At 42.9% G+C, this 17558-nt stretch overlaps 1 protein-coding gene across 1 annotated transcript; it reads right to left on the bottom strand.

The window, feature by feature from the left end:
• Positions 1-1091: 1091 nt before the first annotated feature.
• rp1l1b (rp1 like 1b) lies at positions 1092-16528 on the bottom strand. The gene is made up of 4 exons (XM_086167586.1): positions 16031-16528; positions 14105-14284; positions 11420-13928; positions 1092-11341 (listed from the first exon to the last, which is right to left on the bottom strand). Exons 1-4 carry the CDS (start codon positions 16526-16528, stop codon positions 2016-2018), a joined length of 12513 nt encoding a protein of 4170 aa, XP_086023712.1. The 3' UTR covers positions 1092-2015.
• Positions 16529-17558: the final 1030 nt, after the last annotated feature.

Genomic DNA, 17558 nt, shown 5'->3' with positions numbered 1-17558 from the left:
AACATTACCAAAGCATTTATATGATAGTGGCTATGAAATATCAGTATTTTATTGATATAATTACCGCATAACATTCGGGGGATGAGTGCAGAGTGATAGGTGACCGGATCTGTCGGCGTTTTTGGAGTTACTTTGGTACATTTCAATATCAAAATCCAGAATGAATGAGACGTAACCATATTTTGACCACTCAGAAGTTATAACAAATTGCCTGACAGGACCAAAGACCTTTCTCAGGACTGATCAGTTGGTTTTTTGGGGATCCACTTGAGGGCAGCATAAACAAGTTAACGTTTGTATACAAAACAAAACCGGATCAATGAAATCAACCACATCAGCATTATGGTAGCCCCGAAATGGAGACCACATAAACTGAATACACACGCACACACACACACACATACACACACACATTCACAACTTATATCATCTTTCTATTGTATTGCATATACTGCTTAAATCATAATTAACAAGCTTCAAAAGTACAATTTCAGGAAATATTATGGCAAATACAAAATCAATTTTAAAACTACAAGAGTAAAACTACTGTTTATATTATCATTAATATTATTAGCTCTCCGACAGTTGCCCTTCATAATGTTCATAAAGTAATATCTGTTATCATCTGTTATGGTGTAGTTCAGTGTGGATTTTTTTTCCTTAATTGTTTACTAAATTATTTTTATGTATTTGTATTGGAGCACAAAAAAAAACAAATTTTCAGTCTAAGACGACGTGAGCAGCGAGTTGTAGCTAGTTGTGATCACATGCAGTCACACAGATTCGAAAAGCTTCATGACAAGATATCCCTGCACCTTTATTGTGCTGTTATGCATTCAGTCAGTGTGACACCAATTATGTATGTCACCCCTACACAGGAGACCGCAGCTAGAAAGTCAGAGAAAGGAACATCCATCAGGTCCATCTAATGGGGCACAATGCACCCATCCACCCTACTTTTCCACCGAAGCTGGTTATACATAGGGTGACTTAAATTTTCGGCTATTTTGCAGTTTAAACCACATTAAAACCTGGCGAATGTCTGTAATGTGCTTTAAAGGAATAGCAAATAACGTGTATAAGGTATTCATTTTATGCATTTTATTTCACACATTGTGTACGGTACATTCAGGAAAAGTAATAACCCATGTACAACAGAAAAGAATGCATTTCCCTTACTGATAAACACTGCTGAATGGTCTACAGCACAGAACAATGGGGTATGTCCTGATGCTTAAAACCCTGTCATGACTTTTACTACTGTGCAAAGACCTTGGCTTATTATCTTATATGTACATGTAGTTTGCAAATATTTTTTTCTATTAAAATTGAATGTCTCGTTTTGTTAACCGCCATTGCCTCTTTGCATCCAGTAGTAAAATACTTTGGATGACAACTTATAATGAAACATTGAAAAGAAATAGTCTCAATGTCTTCTTCAATGTCAATGGCTTTACATAAAGGTACACCATTAACTATAATTATTGGCTTTACTTTTCAAATGTCCTTAAAGTACTTTTGATCAATCCTGCATGAAATATTGAGTTAATGTAAGTATATAGGAGTCTATTACATCTGAACATATATGATATTATTTTAACATTTGCAGACTCTGAATATTTCAAAGCAAAGTTTACTTAATCATTTTATTCCAGTTGCATTTATTGATCAAAATTGCAGTAGGCAATTTGTAACATATACTAATCTATTCAATATGGATGAAAGAAAAGTAAGTTCTGCACAAACTGTAAAGAAATACCCTACATACAGTACAGTCATATTTCAAGTTTCAAAGTGTCCCCTTTCCGTTTCCACACAGCTGAACGAGCAGCGGTTGTGTTTCTCCCGACGAGTCAACTTCATCGAGCAATAACCAGAATGACATCAGTAATAGCTGCCTTATCATTTTCTCACTCCACTTCCTCCTGTATCTCGCTCTCTGAACAGAGGAATTTCTGAGCTTTGGCAGAGAGACGCTCAGTTCCTGAGGGTGCAACATTCAGCCTCGCGCTCGTTCACTGACTCAAACTCTCTTTACTGTTTATCTCCGTCTCCGAATCTTCTACATCAGCATAAACTCCTTCCTCGGATTCTGCGCTAATTTTAGACAAAGTATTAAAAGGGATTAATTTAGTTTCAGTTTCGGTTGCTTCTTGATTTTCAGCCTTGCCAGGGACACAAGCTTTCTCGCCGTCGTCGGTTTCTTCCTCGGAATCCTCTGCTTCATCTTCTCCATCAGCCGATTCTCCCTGGTTCACATTCCAGGCTTTAATAGGCAACTCGTACTTTTCCTTCTCTTTCCCAAATACTTCTACCTCGCCCTCGTTCTCCTGACTTCCATTTCGAATGTTGATGTGTTCACATTGTGTGATATTTATGTCTGGTTGTTGATTATCTTCATCCGAGGATATTTTCTCCCCATCCACCTCTGAATCTGCCCGGTCTTCCGCCTCACGATGCTTCTCGGTCGTCCCATTTTCCCGGCATATTTGTTGATCTTCATCAGGATTATTGCTAGAATTCTCCTCAACTTCTTCATCCTCCTCAGACCCTCCATCTGGAAGTTCCCCATTTTCACTTTGAAACTTCACAGATTCTTCGTCTTTTCTTTCAGTTTTGCCATCAGATTCACCTTCCGTGCTCCTAAAGGTTTCTCCTCTTCCTGTTTTTGCTTTCCCAACCTCTTCCTCACCAGATAAGCTGTCCGATGCCGTTTCTTCTCCACCATCACATTCAATGATTTCACTTGCTTCCTTTTCAGGTTGCTCTGCCCCCTCCGTTTCACACTGTTGATCTCGCTCCTCTCCTGTTGTTGCAGCCTCAGAGCAATCTCCACCTGCACTCTCATTTTCAGCATCTCCCTCTTCTTCATTTTCACCCGATGCTTCTCCCGATGATTCCTCCTCACAAGTACATTTATTATCGTCCTCATCTTCAGCAGTTGACACCGCTTCTTCCCGAACATTCTCATCGATGGACGCTTCGGCCTCCACCGACGCGTTATCGTCTTTAACATCGGAGATCTCATTTTCAATCTTGCCCTCCAGCAAATCTTCCTCTGATTGATTTTTTGCAGGATCTTCTCCATCGCTCTCATTCGTATCCTGTTCATTGATGGCAGACTCCTGTTCATCTACGGTTGATGTCTTGCTTCCCTCCTCTGGTTCGTTGTCGGACGTCGCGCCAGCACTTTCTTGCTCCCCGGCAACTTCTGTCGTGGTTTCTTCGATATCTGCCTCGGCACCGCTGATTTCCTCTCCGCTCGAATTATCTCTTTCTGTTGTTGAGACGGCGTCAGCAGTGCCCACGTCCTCATCTGTGGTCTCTTTTTCTGTAGAAGCATCAATCCCCGTTGTGTCCACTTCTTCTATATTCTCGGCAGAATCGCTGTCTGTATTGATTGCAGGTTCCTCGATGTCTGCCGATTTCTCAGACTGCTCTTCATCAGATTCACATTGAGATTCATTCTCCGATGTGTTTTCTTTGTCTTCTGTGCCATTTTTATCATCGGCTATGGGAACTTCTTCATTTTCTTTCACTTCATCTTCACTTGACGCGTGTTTTTCTTTACCGGCGTCCTCCTCATGTGGCTCGTCTTCTTCCGCAGCGGCATCTGTGTCAGTTTCATGCCCTGCAAGATCGGCCTTGTCATCCTCCTCCACTGCGTTTTCGGATAAAGATTCACTGTCATTTTCAACTCCATCTTCTTTTTCTGCATCATCATTTTCAGAGGTTCCATCCATGTTAGCGTTGGCTTTATCATCATCCATTCCTGATTCACTGTCATGCCCTCCGGACTGAGGATCTGTCCCAGATGCTGTCTCATCCTCTTCTGCCGGGTTGTCATTTCCTTCAGCGTTCTCATCCTCATCTTCTCCCCCTTCATTATTTTCTGTTGTTTCACATTCGTCACTTGCGGCCACATTATCAGCCTCCCCTGGTTGCGCTTCATTGTTGTCAGAGTCATTTCCACTCAGAGTCGCCGCATCCTCCTCCTCTGCTGGACAGTCACTCGTCTCTGCATTTTCATCCTCACTTGCATCGTCATCTTCAGCTTCATCTTCATTTTCAGTTGAAACACCTTTTCCATCCTCGGGTTCTTCCGTTTCATCGTCTTCACCGTTGTCACTCGTTGGGACGTCTTCAACGGTGTCTGTTTCATTAGGCTCATAGCCGTCGGTTTCCTGTTCAGTCAAAGCTGTTGAATCCTCCTCTTTCGTTGTGTTGTCATTTTCAACATCATTTTCATCTTCATTCTCTCCAGCTTCATCATCCCTCTCTGTAGTTTCATGCTCACTGAGTGAAGCAGCATCACCAGACATCCCTGATTCGTGTTCGTTCTTTTCAGATTCGGTTTCATTCACAGCTGCCTTTTTATCCGTGTCAGCCACACTGGTTTCTTCTAACGCATTTTCATCCTCGGTCTCTCCTTTATCATCATTTTCGTTTTCTTCGGATTCTTCCGGGCTCGTCGCTGCCGCGTCAGACTGTTCGGCCTCTGTGGCTTCACACGGCTCGTCCTTTGATTCATCTTTATCTATGACCTCCTCATCTGTAGTTAATAACGGCTCGTGTTCTGTCGTTGCCGTTATTTCTGGTTCATTTCCATCCGATCCAGCCTCATCTTCACCGCTGGCCTGAGAGTCTCCATCCTCATTTGCGTCTCCGTCGGCTGCGACATCGGCTTCCTCTTCCGCGTTTTCCGCAGCTTCATCCTCACTTGTGACAGCTGTGTCACTCGCTACTGCAATTTCATCCTTCGTCTCTTCAACCTCATCGTTCTCTGCAGATTCTTCGTTGTCGCTCAAAGAGAGATCGTCGCCCGTCCCTGATTCGACGGGCTCGTCTTTCTCGGATTCATCAACAGCCGTGGCATCACCCTCTTCCGATGCGATGTCATTTTCTTCCTCCGTCTCCAATTTCGTGTCTCCTGCTTCACTTGCTTCACCTTTATCACTCGTCGCCGAATCCCCGCTCTCTCCAAACTCTTCCGGCTCCTCTTCATCAGCTTCATCTTGACTAGTGGCCGCCATGTTTTCAACTTTTGCGTTTTCATCGGGCTCCTCCTTTGATTCTTCTCTTATTAAATCCGCCTCTTTGGCTGAAACTGCCTCATCTTCTGTTTCTGCCGCTTCTGTCGGTTCCTTCTCTTCGGATTCATTTTCATCTACACTAGAAGCCGGCAGTTCTTCCTCAGATTCTTGTTCCTCTGTAACGTCATTTTGTTCAGCATTTTCAGCGTCTGCTTCTTCTTCATCAGCCACGATTTCACTTTCATCGCTCGTTGCTGCGTCATCAGCCGTTGCCGAGCCCTCAGATTCCTCTTGACTCGTAGCCGCTACGTCGGACTGTTCGGCCTCGTCGGCTTCGACGGCCTCTTCGTTCGCTTCATCTTCACTAGTGACAGCCGTTTCTTTTGTTAAAACTGTGTCACCTTCAGTTGCAGCTGCTGCCCCCACCTCTCGAACAGATTCATTTTGGGTCGCAGCTTCGTCGTAGGTCTCCTCGGCCCTGTCATTACGTTCAACTTCATCCTCGCTTGAAGCAGTAATATCATTTTCCTCTGCGGTATCATCTTCAGCTTCATCCATTTCGATATTTTCAGCAGCTTCATCTTTATCACGATCGGCGGCCGCCTCTGATTCTTCATCCTCGTCTTTGTTGATTTCATCCGCACATGTTAAATCCCCTTCTTCTATCGAGTTACCGACGACGTCATTTTCAACTACGGCTTCTTCCTCGCTTTCTGACGCCTCCTCTTCCTGTTCCATAGGAGCAGTCTCTCCTTCATCATCAAATTCTTCTTTGAAAGATTCATCTTGACCTGTGTTTGTCACGTCTATCATGTCTTCAGCTTCACTGATGTCACCAGGGTCCTCTTTAGATTCATCTGTGACAGCCATGTTTTTCTCCTCGGCTATTTCAGCGGTTTCCTCTTCAGTGGCTTCCATTGATATTTCTTCAATGGGGTCATTGCTCTCATCTGCACAGGTGGCAAGAATCTCCTCCTCACTGTTTTCATCCTCTTCTGCATTCATATCTTCGGGTGCAGTGATTTCATCCTCCCCTGCCTGAACTTCATCTTCACTCGCAGCAGTAATTTCTCCACTTAGATGATTCTCATCTTCGTCCGGTTCCTTTGAGTATGCATCTACAGAATCCTCATTATCAACCACCTCTTTATCCGCATCCTCTCCTTCATCAGATCCATCTAGCATTTCTAGAACCTCATCAGCCTCATTTAGTGCGACGTCATTTTCATCATCATTTTGGGTCAACTTGTCATCACTTGCGTCAGATCTATCTCCTGCAGGAATGCTGCCATCTGCTTGTTGTGGGAATGTATCTTCTAATATTGTGGTGACTTCTATTGTTTCTTCTGCATTTGTATTTGAGGAGGCATCTATACATTCCTGAAGATCATCTTCACAACCCTCTTCTCCCACTTCTTCACCTCCTATTTCTTCCTCGAGAGATTGATGTTGTTCAGATTTGGCCGACTCAGCAGCGTCTTCGTCCAACACACCTGCATCGATTTCGACGGGCTCGGTGTCCTCGGTTGGTGACTCTTCTTGAGCTTCCTCAACAATGCTATTACGTTTAACTGCATCCTCTTTCACTTCATGAACAGCGATGGAAATAACCTTTTCTACGACAGCTTCCGCAACTTTTGCGTCACTCTCATTTTTTATGCACGTGTCACACGGACAGGATTCGTCTTCAGTTTCGTTGCGTTGGTCACTGTATGACGTGCCCGTTGCTGAATCATCACTTTTTTCTGTTCGTATGCGATTTGTCTTCAGCCTTCGTCTCCTGTCGTCTGCTTCCGATGAAGGCATCGCATCTTTCGGGGGTCTCGGAAAACCTACTTTTCTTTGTATTTTCGACAGTTCTCTCTTTATACTTTTCTGAATTTTGTGATGGACCTCATCTTTAAGTTCATGTATCATCTGGTCGAGCTGCTCGTTATCATCCAGATTCCAGCGGACTTTGAACTCTTTCATTGCGTTGACATAATGTGTCATGAACTGCTTTTCAATATTAGTCAACAAAGTTAACACCCAAATAGGATCGGTATCTTCAGCGGTCAATCTATCAGCATCTACTGTATTTTCGGAGCTGGTGTCCCCCGGACATTCTGTTTCGACAACCTTTTGGCTACTGCTGTCGTTCCCAGAGCTGTTGTTTGAGGACGGTGGAGTTTCAGGAAGCTCTTTTGGACTCTCATTACTTCTAATGGTCACATCTGTTGCTTGATCATCTCCCTTTTGTTTTTCCTCACAAGCTACTACTTCTTGCTCAGATGTCCATTGAGCGTCCGGATCTGCTTCAGCCTCGTGAAGCTCTTGTATTCTGTTTAATGTATCTGTAGTATGTTGGAGTTGAGTCACATCGCCGTTCACGCCATCACTACTCTTCCCCGAGCCTGTGGAGCCGCTGTTGACGTCCACGCCAGAAGACGAAGTCTGATTGAACTCATCGTTGGTGGATTGGTGATCGTCCTTGTGTATCAAATGTCCGTTGTCTTGAGGTTCGCAGAGCCAAAGGGACTGAAGAATATTCATTAGTTCTAGGTATCGCTCATTTTGTTCATTCGCATTTTTAGGGTCATGATCTATTAATTGCAACTTCACAAGGCAATCCAAGAGACCTCTGGCCGAGGTGCTTAGTTTGCGTCCATAAACTGAGGAAACTTCCGGTAAACTGTTACATCGGTCCAGTTTTGGATTCAGTAAGACTTTCATTACCTGAACAGACGACTGAAACATTTTTGAGTACTCGTCCCTCTCGGATTCGTTATCTTCTTTAGGTGCTTCTGTGGTCGTTTGAGATTCATTTTTCTGATCAGATTCTACAGTTTCTTCATTTGTATCGTTTATATTTCCAGCTTCAGAGTTATCGTCGCCTTTATCCTCCCCTCTGATTGTTTCCTCCACTTTTTCAGCTGTTTTTTGTCCATCGCTGTTCTCAGCTAATTCCTCTATGTTAAAGATCTCACTGTCCGCCGGAATTTTTTTCAGCCATTCATTGACAACCTCAGCGGGGGAAGCGTTAGGTAGGTTCGATGGAACTAGTTCTGTGTTGTCTGCGTCGCCTCTGTGGCTTGAACCACTTTTGTTATCATCGGCAGCTTCTAAAGGACCATTTGTTGTGTTAGATTTATCTTCAGTGGCTTGAGACTCTTTGACAACATCATCACTGGATAAATTAGTTGTAGCTGCATTTTCCTCATGCATGATTTCAGGAGTATTCTTGTCAGCAGAAACATCACTGCCAGTAGATTTCTTTATCATATATTGATTATCAGCATCACTTACACTATTGGCTTCTTTTGATTTCCTAGATTTCTTGGAGAGATTCGATTTTACGGATAAGGAACTTTTTGTCCGTCCCTCAGTTTGTTTCCCTTTGATTTCTGAAGTCTTTTTTGAGCGTTCCGATAAGTCGGACTTCAACGACAGGGCGGTTGTTGATCTGTCATCAGATTCCTCAATTGCGACAGCGGGGATTTCCCGCCCCGATCCTGAAGCAACTGCAGAAATGTTGGACTTTTTCGTTTTAGAAGAGAGATTTGATTTTACCGACACTATGCTTTTTGTTTCATCCTCAGTTTGCATTTCGGCCGTCCGTTCAGATATTTTGGATTTTTTTGACGTTACCGATGATATTTCCGACTTGAATGATTCAGCCGTCGCAGGACTCGCTATTCTCTCTTCAGTTACTGCGCAATCAACCCCGCTTTCTTTATTGTTTGATTTTGCAGAGACTGATGACACAACTGAAGTTGCTGATTTGGCAGACATGGAGCTCATTGCTCTATCTTCCGCGTTTTCACCAGCGAGATTAGCGTCATCTGCCGCGGGGGGTTTAGAGGCTGCAGACTGCTTTGATACTGCTGTAGAATTAGATTTTCTTGATTTTGTTGATTTAATGGAGACAGTACTCGGGGCTCTCTCCGTTGGATCGTCATTATTTTCCTCACCTATGTTGGACGTTTTCGATTGCGCTGATTTGGCGGATCTTTTCGATTTCGCTGACAAAGCGCTCACCGGTCTGTCTTCTGTCTCTTCATGGTTTGCTTTGTTTTCTTGTGAAAGACTCTCATGGGCTGTTGTACTTCTGGATGAGGCAGAAGCGTTAGTTTTTGTTGATTTGGTTGATGCGTTGCTTGGAGATATCACTTCAGCTCTTTCTTCAGGTGTTTCTCCTTCATGACTGTTGCCACATGCTGGAGAGTCCTTTTTTGAATAATTTGATTTTGCTGACATTGCACTAGGTACCCGCTCTTCATTTCCTCCAACCGTAGAAATATTTTCCTCAGAAATAGCAGATTTCAAATTTGACAGGGCCGAATTGGCCGACACACAACTTGTGTTGTCTTCATTTTCCTCTTCAGCCACGGCCTCAGATGGAGCTGATTGAGTGCTCCCTAATTTCTCAGCAATTTCTGTGCAGTTTTCAGAAACCGTTTCAGAAACCTTTGATTTCTTAGAAGATTTAGACGCATTGGATCTCGACGAATTTGCAGATTTGACCGATCTATTGCTCGGAGCTCTTTCTACATCATCACCACAGGAAGCAGTGTCACCGCTTTGAACATTTGAGGGTGTCAATTTATTCGATTTTGACGAAATGGCTGACTTTGCAGATTTAGCCGACATTTCACTCTCTGCTCTATCAGAGGTTTCGTCTTCATCGTTTCCCTCCATTGGAGTATCGGCATCAGAAAGAACTTCAGACACATTTGACTTCCTTGATTTTTTAGAGACTTGCGACTTTGGCCGGGCCGAGCCATCGTCAGCCGAAGCATCAACTGAAGCTTTAGACTTCCTTGATTTTGCAGACAAATTTGACTTGACTGAATGAATTGACATTGAACTCATTGACCTGATGTCACTGAGTCTATCCTCCTGATCCTCCGCAAGGGTTTCAGCGTTGCGGTCGGAGGAAATATCTTTCTGTGACGTCACTGAAACATTTGACTTTGCCGATTTTGTCGATCTGACCGATCTATTACTTTGCGCTCTTTCTTCATGTTCTTCATGATCAGATGTATTTTCCGCAGCCGGGCCGTCCCGTCCTTTTGACTTCGTAGACAAAGCTGACTCAGCAGTTTTGCCTGACATGGAACTGATCACTCTCTCATCACTTTCCTTTACGCTATCGTCTTTATCAGAAACATCCGTGTTTTTTCCCGAACGATTTTCCGATGCGTTCGATTTCAATGACTTCGCGGATTTAGTTGACAAAGCACTTTTTGTACTTTTTGCAGACTTAATCGATATTTCAGAAACGGGTGACGCGGCTGATTTTCTCGATGCTCTTTCCTCAGTTTGCTCTCTCTCGTTCGTTCCATCGGAACACTCTGACACGTCTTGGGCTTCAACCTGAGCGGAGCGTCTAGATCTACTGGATCTTGCAGATACAGTCGACCTTACCGACTGGACGGACATTGGGCTCGCAGCTCTTCCCTCACTCTCTCCTTCAACAATTCTCTCTTGAATGTCAGCATCATCTTCCAAGGAAATGTCAGCAACTTTCAAGTTTTTCGATTTTACAGAAACACTTGATTTGGCTGATTTTTCTGACCTGACTGACATATTACTTTGAACTCTGTCTGAAGTTATCTCTTCAACTTCGTCAGTAATGGAAGCATCTTTTTCTGAGCAATTTTCAGAAGTTTTTGATTTTACAGATTTAGTTGAGATATGTGATTTTGAAGATGTATTTGTCAAAGCGCTGGTTGCTCTTTCTGCAGATTTAACAGACAGTTCAGTAGCATGTGACTGGTCCGATTTAGCTGACATACAGCTCGAAGCTCTTTCTTCGATTTGCTCCATTTCACCAACGCAATCGGACACGTCTTTCATTAGAACAGAAGAAGAACATTTCGATCTCACTGAATTATTAGATTTGGCGGACATTGAGCTTATTGCTCTGCCTTCACTTTCCCCTTCAACGATTCTCTCTTCGGTAACGTCAGCTCCCTCTGGCATCTGAAAATCTGAAATTTTTGATCTCACAGATTTTGTAGAGACCCGTGACTTCGCAGATTTCGCAGACAGAGCACTGGCCGCTCGTTCTGAAGATTTGATCGATATGTCCGACGCACTCGACTGGACCGATTTGGACGACAAGCAGCTTGCGGGTCTTTCTTCGCTTTGCTCAATGTCGCACCCTTCGTTGAAGCTCTCGAAGCTTTCCTCAACTGGAACGCGAGCGGAGCATTTTGACCTGTTTGATTTCAACGATACATTCGTCTCAGCTGACTGCGCCGACATCGAGCTTTGCGCTCTTTCCTCTGTCGCCTCCCCCGAAACAATATTTTCAGAATCAGTCGCTAATTTCATAGATGCTCGAGATTTAGTGGATTTTCCTGACATTTTGCTCAGGGGTCTTTCTTCGTGTTCTGCATTACTCAAAGTATTTTCTTTTGCTGAAATATCACCAGGCTTTGACATATTAGATTTGGTGGAAATACCTGACCGTTTCGATTTGGCTGACGAGGCCGACCTGTGCGACCGCTCTGATTTTACGGACAGCACGCTAGGCCCCCTCTCTTCCTCGTGCTCCGTGACATCTTCTTGGTCTGAGACATCGCAGCGTTTTGACTTACTTGAAGTGTGTGATTTGGCTGATTTGTTTGACGTGCAGCTTGGCGATCTCTGGCTGGCCTCATGTTCAGCGTCTCCCTCCTTAGGCATGCCATCATCAAGGTTTAAAACAACTTGAGAAGATTTTGACTTGGAAGACACTGCAGAGGCATTAGAATTTGCAGATTTTGCAGACATTGCACTTTTTGCTCTTTCCTCGTCGTCGTTTATTCGTCCTGATGTCTTTTCACATTTGCGTGACTTGCTGTGCTGTGTAGATGATTTTGACATCGCAGATTTTTGTGACACGGAACTCGATGGCCTCTCTTCAACTTCATCATGTTTCATAGTATTTTCCTCAATGGAAACACAGGACGTCATCGACTTTACCGATTGGATTGACACCGAGCTTTGTGGTCTTTCTTCAGTCACCTCTTCAGCATTTCCAACCTCAGCAGGAAACTCCGAGGTTTTAGACTGCCTTGACCTCACAGACGCATTTGACTTTCCAGATTTTATTGACAAAGTACTATGAGATCTCACCACAGTTTCAGTTGCCCCCTCAGTACTATCAAATTCCCCTTCATTTGTATTTGATAACTCCTCATTTTCAGGGGTTTTAGACTTTCCTGATTTTGCTGACAGTGAGCTAGATGTCCTCTCTTCAGTATTTCCATCGTCTTTAGGACTGGTTGCTTTTGAACGAGACCTTCCAGAACGATTCGATATGATGCTGGACGCTTTATTTTCTTCTTCTCCAGCCTCCTCGGTCTCCAACTCTTCATCAGATATTTCATTCGATCCTTTTGACTTAAAGGAGACAGGGGTATGTATGCTCACTTCAGAATAATCTTCAGGTGTCCGTTCAGAGGTTCTTGACAGTTTCGACTTTGTCGAAACATTTGACTTCTCTGACATTGAACTTTGTGCTCTCTGTCCAGATTCATTCGTTGTTTCTTCTGCAGTATTTTCTCCACCTTCTTCGTTGTTTGGAAGAAAATGGACTCTAGATCCTCTTGATTTAGCAGAGGCAAGAGACGTTGCTGAAAAAGAACTTGGTGTTCTCTCTTCGTCAACATCCTCCTCAGTTTTAGGCTGTTCAGTGGTCAAATCGGTCTCAACTGATTTCTCAGATTTACAACTCGACGGTCTATTTTCTACACCGTTGTCATCACACATCCCTTTTCCGTTCTCTTCGACATCTAAGACAGCCGGTTTGCATATTGTTGAGGCATTCGAATGAACTGACATGGCACTTTTGGGTCTTGTCTCTTCTATGTTTTCAGGCTCCATGTTCCCTACTTCTTCAGACTTATTTGACCTGACAGAGACACATGATTTGTCTGACATGGCACTTGATTGTTCTCTTATTACTTCATCTGTCTCTACATTCTGTGCATTGTTTGCTTTTTCTCCCTCGGTATCATCAGATGCTCCACACTGACAAACATGTAACTTCTTTGATTTCTTCAGCTTGCCGGACTGCCCCGCAGTCATTGATTCTCCACTGACAGGGCTGACGGATGAATGTTGACTCTGTGGTCTTCCGTCCACATCAACATTTCCTGTATCGCTTCCTTCTTCTTGCTCTTCATCGGTTTTGGTACTAATTTGATCATTCTGAGAAACTTTACCATCCTCAAATTTCTCCAGTGCGCAAGGTGGCAGCTCGTTTGTTGAGCCAGTCTCGCTCCTCATGGTGCAGCACTCCACCGTTTGAGTCTGCTGGACGCAAGTTTGCTCCTCCACCACTTGCTCTGTATAGTCCTCGCTCGATCGAGCCACACTTTGCCTGCCTTCGACCACCGTCTTCCTGGTGACCATTGTGTGTGACGATGCGCTAGAGCTGGAGGTTTGAATGCAACGACTCGCTCCATGTGTGCCAGGAATGTTTTTCCAGATGTCATACTCCTGGCAGTGACCACAGCAATGAGGACAGTGAAGCCCCTGAGTATAGCTCTGATATTGCCTGCTGACATTTGCCTCTTCAGGATCACAAGGAGAGACGTATTGAAATTGTGAACGGTTTCTATCACTAACTTGCCCTTGGACGTGCTCACAGTTTCTGTCTACGGTCTTTCTTACTTCTGTTGACCAATGCAATGTTTCGGCATTTTGTAGCCGAAATCGCACTTTCATTTTCATGGACAAACTGCCATCCTTATTAACTCGCACGACTTTTTCTATATCGTCATCCATCACTCCGTCACTAGTGTGAGGGCAGGAGGCGAGATCATCGGGAGATTCGGTTCCATCCGGCAATGACTTGTCAGATGAAACCGAGCGTCGGATGGAGCTGCTGCCAGATTCCACATTTGGTTTGATGACTTGCCTCTTCATAGAAAGTGCTTGGTTGTCCATCGGAACACAGAAAAGACAAAAAGAAAAGCACAACACAGGAAATTGGCACACAATTTAGAAATAAAGAAATACTTTTGCAATTTTATACATAAACATAGTCATAAAATCACTATAAAAGTGATTCCTATATTACGCCCTTCTTGAATAACGATCTCTTTCTTACCATCTTGTCCTTCATTGTGTCCTGTGGATCGAGCTTTTACACTGAGCTTTGGAAGCTTGTCGTCGGAAGGGATATGAAACTTTTCAAGGATCGATGGGTGAAACGGCTCGCGTCCCACACAGACCAGAACACTCGGGCACTGCAGGAGACTTTGAACGCTTTCAATCTAAAACAGGACAGAAATGATTGAGTTTAGACAAAAAAATAAAATAAAACACAGAAAAAAAATGCTATTTAAATCAAATGTTGTGGTTCCTTTTGCCAGTTTTTTTGACTAATCGGCCGCATCTTGATGCTCCTCTAATAAATTCAACACTTTCTATTGTTTAGTGAGAAATGCAGGACATACAAATGAATAAAGACAAACTTTATACAAAATCAAACCAAGTGAACAGTGATCAATGAAAATGATGGGGGTCTTAAGAATAAATCAAGATTCTAAAGGCTTTGTCTCCTCTTTTCGCAAACGAGCGCTTTAATTCCATGCAAAAGTAGGCAGGGAGTCAAGCAGTGAGTCAAGACAAGATAAATGTCCTAATCCAGGATGATCCCTGAGAAATCCCACCAGATGACAGTGCAGTCTTGCAATGTTGAACTGTCATTGTTACTTGAAGGAGCCGTGCTGTACGTCACTCAGCAGAACTGCAAGTTTTCAGAACGTCTTTGCAAATACAGTGACGTAACCGAGGACAGACGGTTTCCGTGTTGTAAGCTACATTTTGAAAAATAAACACCAAATGGACGTTTTTCCCCCTCCTGTCGATGTGACATTTTTATGAAGCGATATGAAAAAAATGAGAGATTAATCATCAGTATAATTTTTACAATGGAATGAAGCAAAATAATTGCTGATCCGTTTGTCTCACAGATGATTAGCCTCAGTTGCTGATTCTAATCTAGCCTTGCCAGTGGGAAGGGTGTGTGCTGACCTGTTTTCCGACAGCTGGCGGCTTCTCTATCCAGTGCCCTAATACGGGCAATCGACAACAACTGCAGGCCTCGCCACAGCGTTGATAAACGAATACAGCGGCTGACATTCAGTGAGAACCAAATCCTGAACTAAGGCCTTCAGAAGACAAACTCTGACACTAACTCAGAAAAGAATCACAAAAATAACATAAAAAAAAAAAAAACTGCAGTTATATTTTCAGACTGGATGTTGCTGCCTGTGCTCCCTCTCCTAACAGAAAACTAACAAACTCAGAGAAAACACCTGGGCCTAAATGTTGAGGGTTTTGCTGATTCTATTTTGCTCTTTTGTATTCAGTTTGATGACAATGCAGTTTTGTATTTAAAATCAACTGTTGATAAAGGCAGATGAATGGCTTCAGGTCTGTTCACACGGCACTCAGGTGAAGATAATTTATTGCCATTGTACAAAACACATATCTGAGATGCCTCTTATATCAAGGCAGGGGAGTTTTAACATTGACCCGTTTCTTTTATTGCAGAAATAGCTCTGGCATGACCTAGATTAATGGATGAGACAGAGAATTACAAGCAGAATTTATATGAGCGGGAGTATCCCTCTATCATTTCCATATTAATTAATAAATGTTATTAATGTTAACTGATTTTGATAAATGTAGAATTCATTTATCTTGTCATTTATTCATTGAAAGGCATTTTTGTTTAACTTAGTTAGGTATGTAGACGGTTGTTCCACTTCTTCTTTTCCTTCTTAGAATTATTGAACCATAAGGCTAAGAACTATTGCTGTCACTAGAGGCCTCTCTTTCACACTGGTTAAGTAAAAGAAAAAAAATTATTCAATCATCATGCAGGTGCAAGTTTTTGCACAAGGTCAAAGAGACTTTTCCCCTGAAAAATCAGCTTCCTGGACTATGTGATGAAAAAAAAAAAAAAGAATGTGAAACAACATCTGTTCATCGCCTGATGTTCATGGCCTTACCTTGCACCCCTCCAGAGTGTAGAGTTTCCTGATGTGATACTGCATGAGATCTGAAATTTCCTCCAAGAAAAGCCCCAAACTGCGCAGGCCTCTGCGATTCAAGACGATGGCCTTCTTGAATGAGGGATCGCTGTTCTTCAGCAGCACAATCTTCTTGTTGTACCGGTGATGATTGTTATGCTGCTCGTGGCCACAATGCGCCACCGGAGGCTCGTCGGGTCTGGCGGGCCTGCTGAGCGCAAACTGCTGCAGATGATGGTGTTGATATGGTGTTTGATACAAAGGTGGGACCTGTGTCTGTAGCGCCTCCAGGGCTTGAGAGTGTCTGTACTCTGAGCAAAGATAGCATTCATCTGGAGGTTCATGGCGCCCCATCATGCCATGCTGCGGGATCCTGGGAAGTCTGCTGTTGTAATGTGGTTTGGGACAGAAGAACTTGTGAGAGCCCTCACCACCCACAGGATTGAAGCACTGGAAGTTGTGTTTGTGGGAGGACATTTTGGTCCGATGGAAGTGTGTCCCCTGTGGATGAGGAATGGACTCAGTAGCAGAGACGATGGTGGCACGTCACGTTGTGTGAACGGTGACAAATCATGCTGAGGTAACTCCTACGCAATCCAGAAGACCTCGCACAGTATATCTGCATGTTTCCACCGGTCTGAAAGAGAAAATGTACATACAATTTGTAAAAAAATGTGCATTTATTTATATACGCATATACATATATGAATGTGTGTAAACGCACACACACATACACAGAAAATATAATCAATGATATCCTTGAGATTTTGAGTCAAACATAGCACTGAGTAAAAGATTACAAGAGTACAATCACCAGATATTCCAGATATTATACCGTAATTGTAAATAAAGTAGCCAAACCAGAAGGACTGTGTGGTTCTAATAATGTTTTTTTTTTATTTGCAACCGTGTATTTTGATATAATCCTGAGCTGAATGAGTCTTAAAGACATTGAGATGTGCGATGTGTGCTAACTATATTAAGACAAAAAACTAATTTGAGAGGAAACTTTTAATATATCATTTTTAATGTCTGTTTTTTGTTTGTTTGTTTGTTTGTTTGTTTTAATTAGCAATGCTAAAATTGTGTTGTGAGTTGACCCAGTCCACAAACCCATTGTTAGCAAAACCAGAAGCATCCCATTTCTTCATGTCTATTATATCACTTATATTTTTTGCACAATATCTACCTGCAAGACTCATTTTGATTTAGGGCAGATTATTTTGAGTTGTTAGTCAGATTTTGACAAGAAACAATAATTCTGCTATAGAATACATTTTTCCATCACCTTTACAATCAAAAACAGACCAAGTATTTTGTATTATAAAAGGACGCACAGGTTGTAAATTACAGTATGTACTAACCACTGTGAGGCTCAAAGAGTAAATGAAGGCAGGGATAATGAGGATACAGCCACAAATAAATCCCCAAAGTGACTTTAAATAACCAGCTTACGTCTTCACAAGCGGAGAAAGTGGACTTTACCCCTGTGATTCTCACTGTCACT

Source organism: Fistularia commersonii, chromosome 20 (assembly GCF_037954325.1).
Source record: "Fistularia commersonii isolate RoL2024-O1a breed Wild chromosome 20, RoL_Fcom_v1.0, whole genome shotgun sequence".
Taxonomy (NCBI): domain Eukaryota; kingdom Metazoa; phylum Chordata; class Actinopteri; order Syngnathiformes; family Fistulariidae; genus Fistularia; species Fistularia commersonii.
Note: the sequence above shows the minus strand (reverse complement) of the source record. Positions and strands in the feature narration are given on the sequence as shown.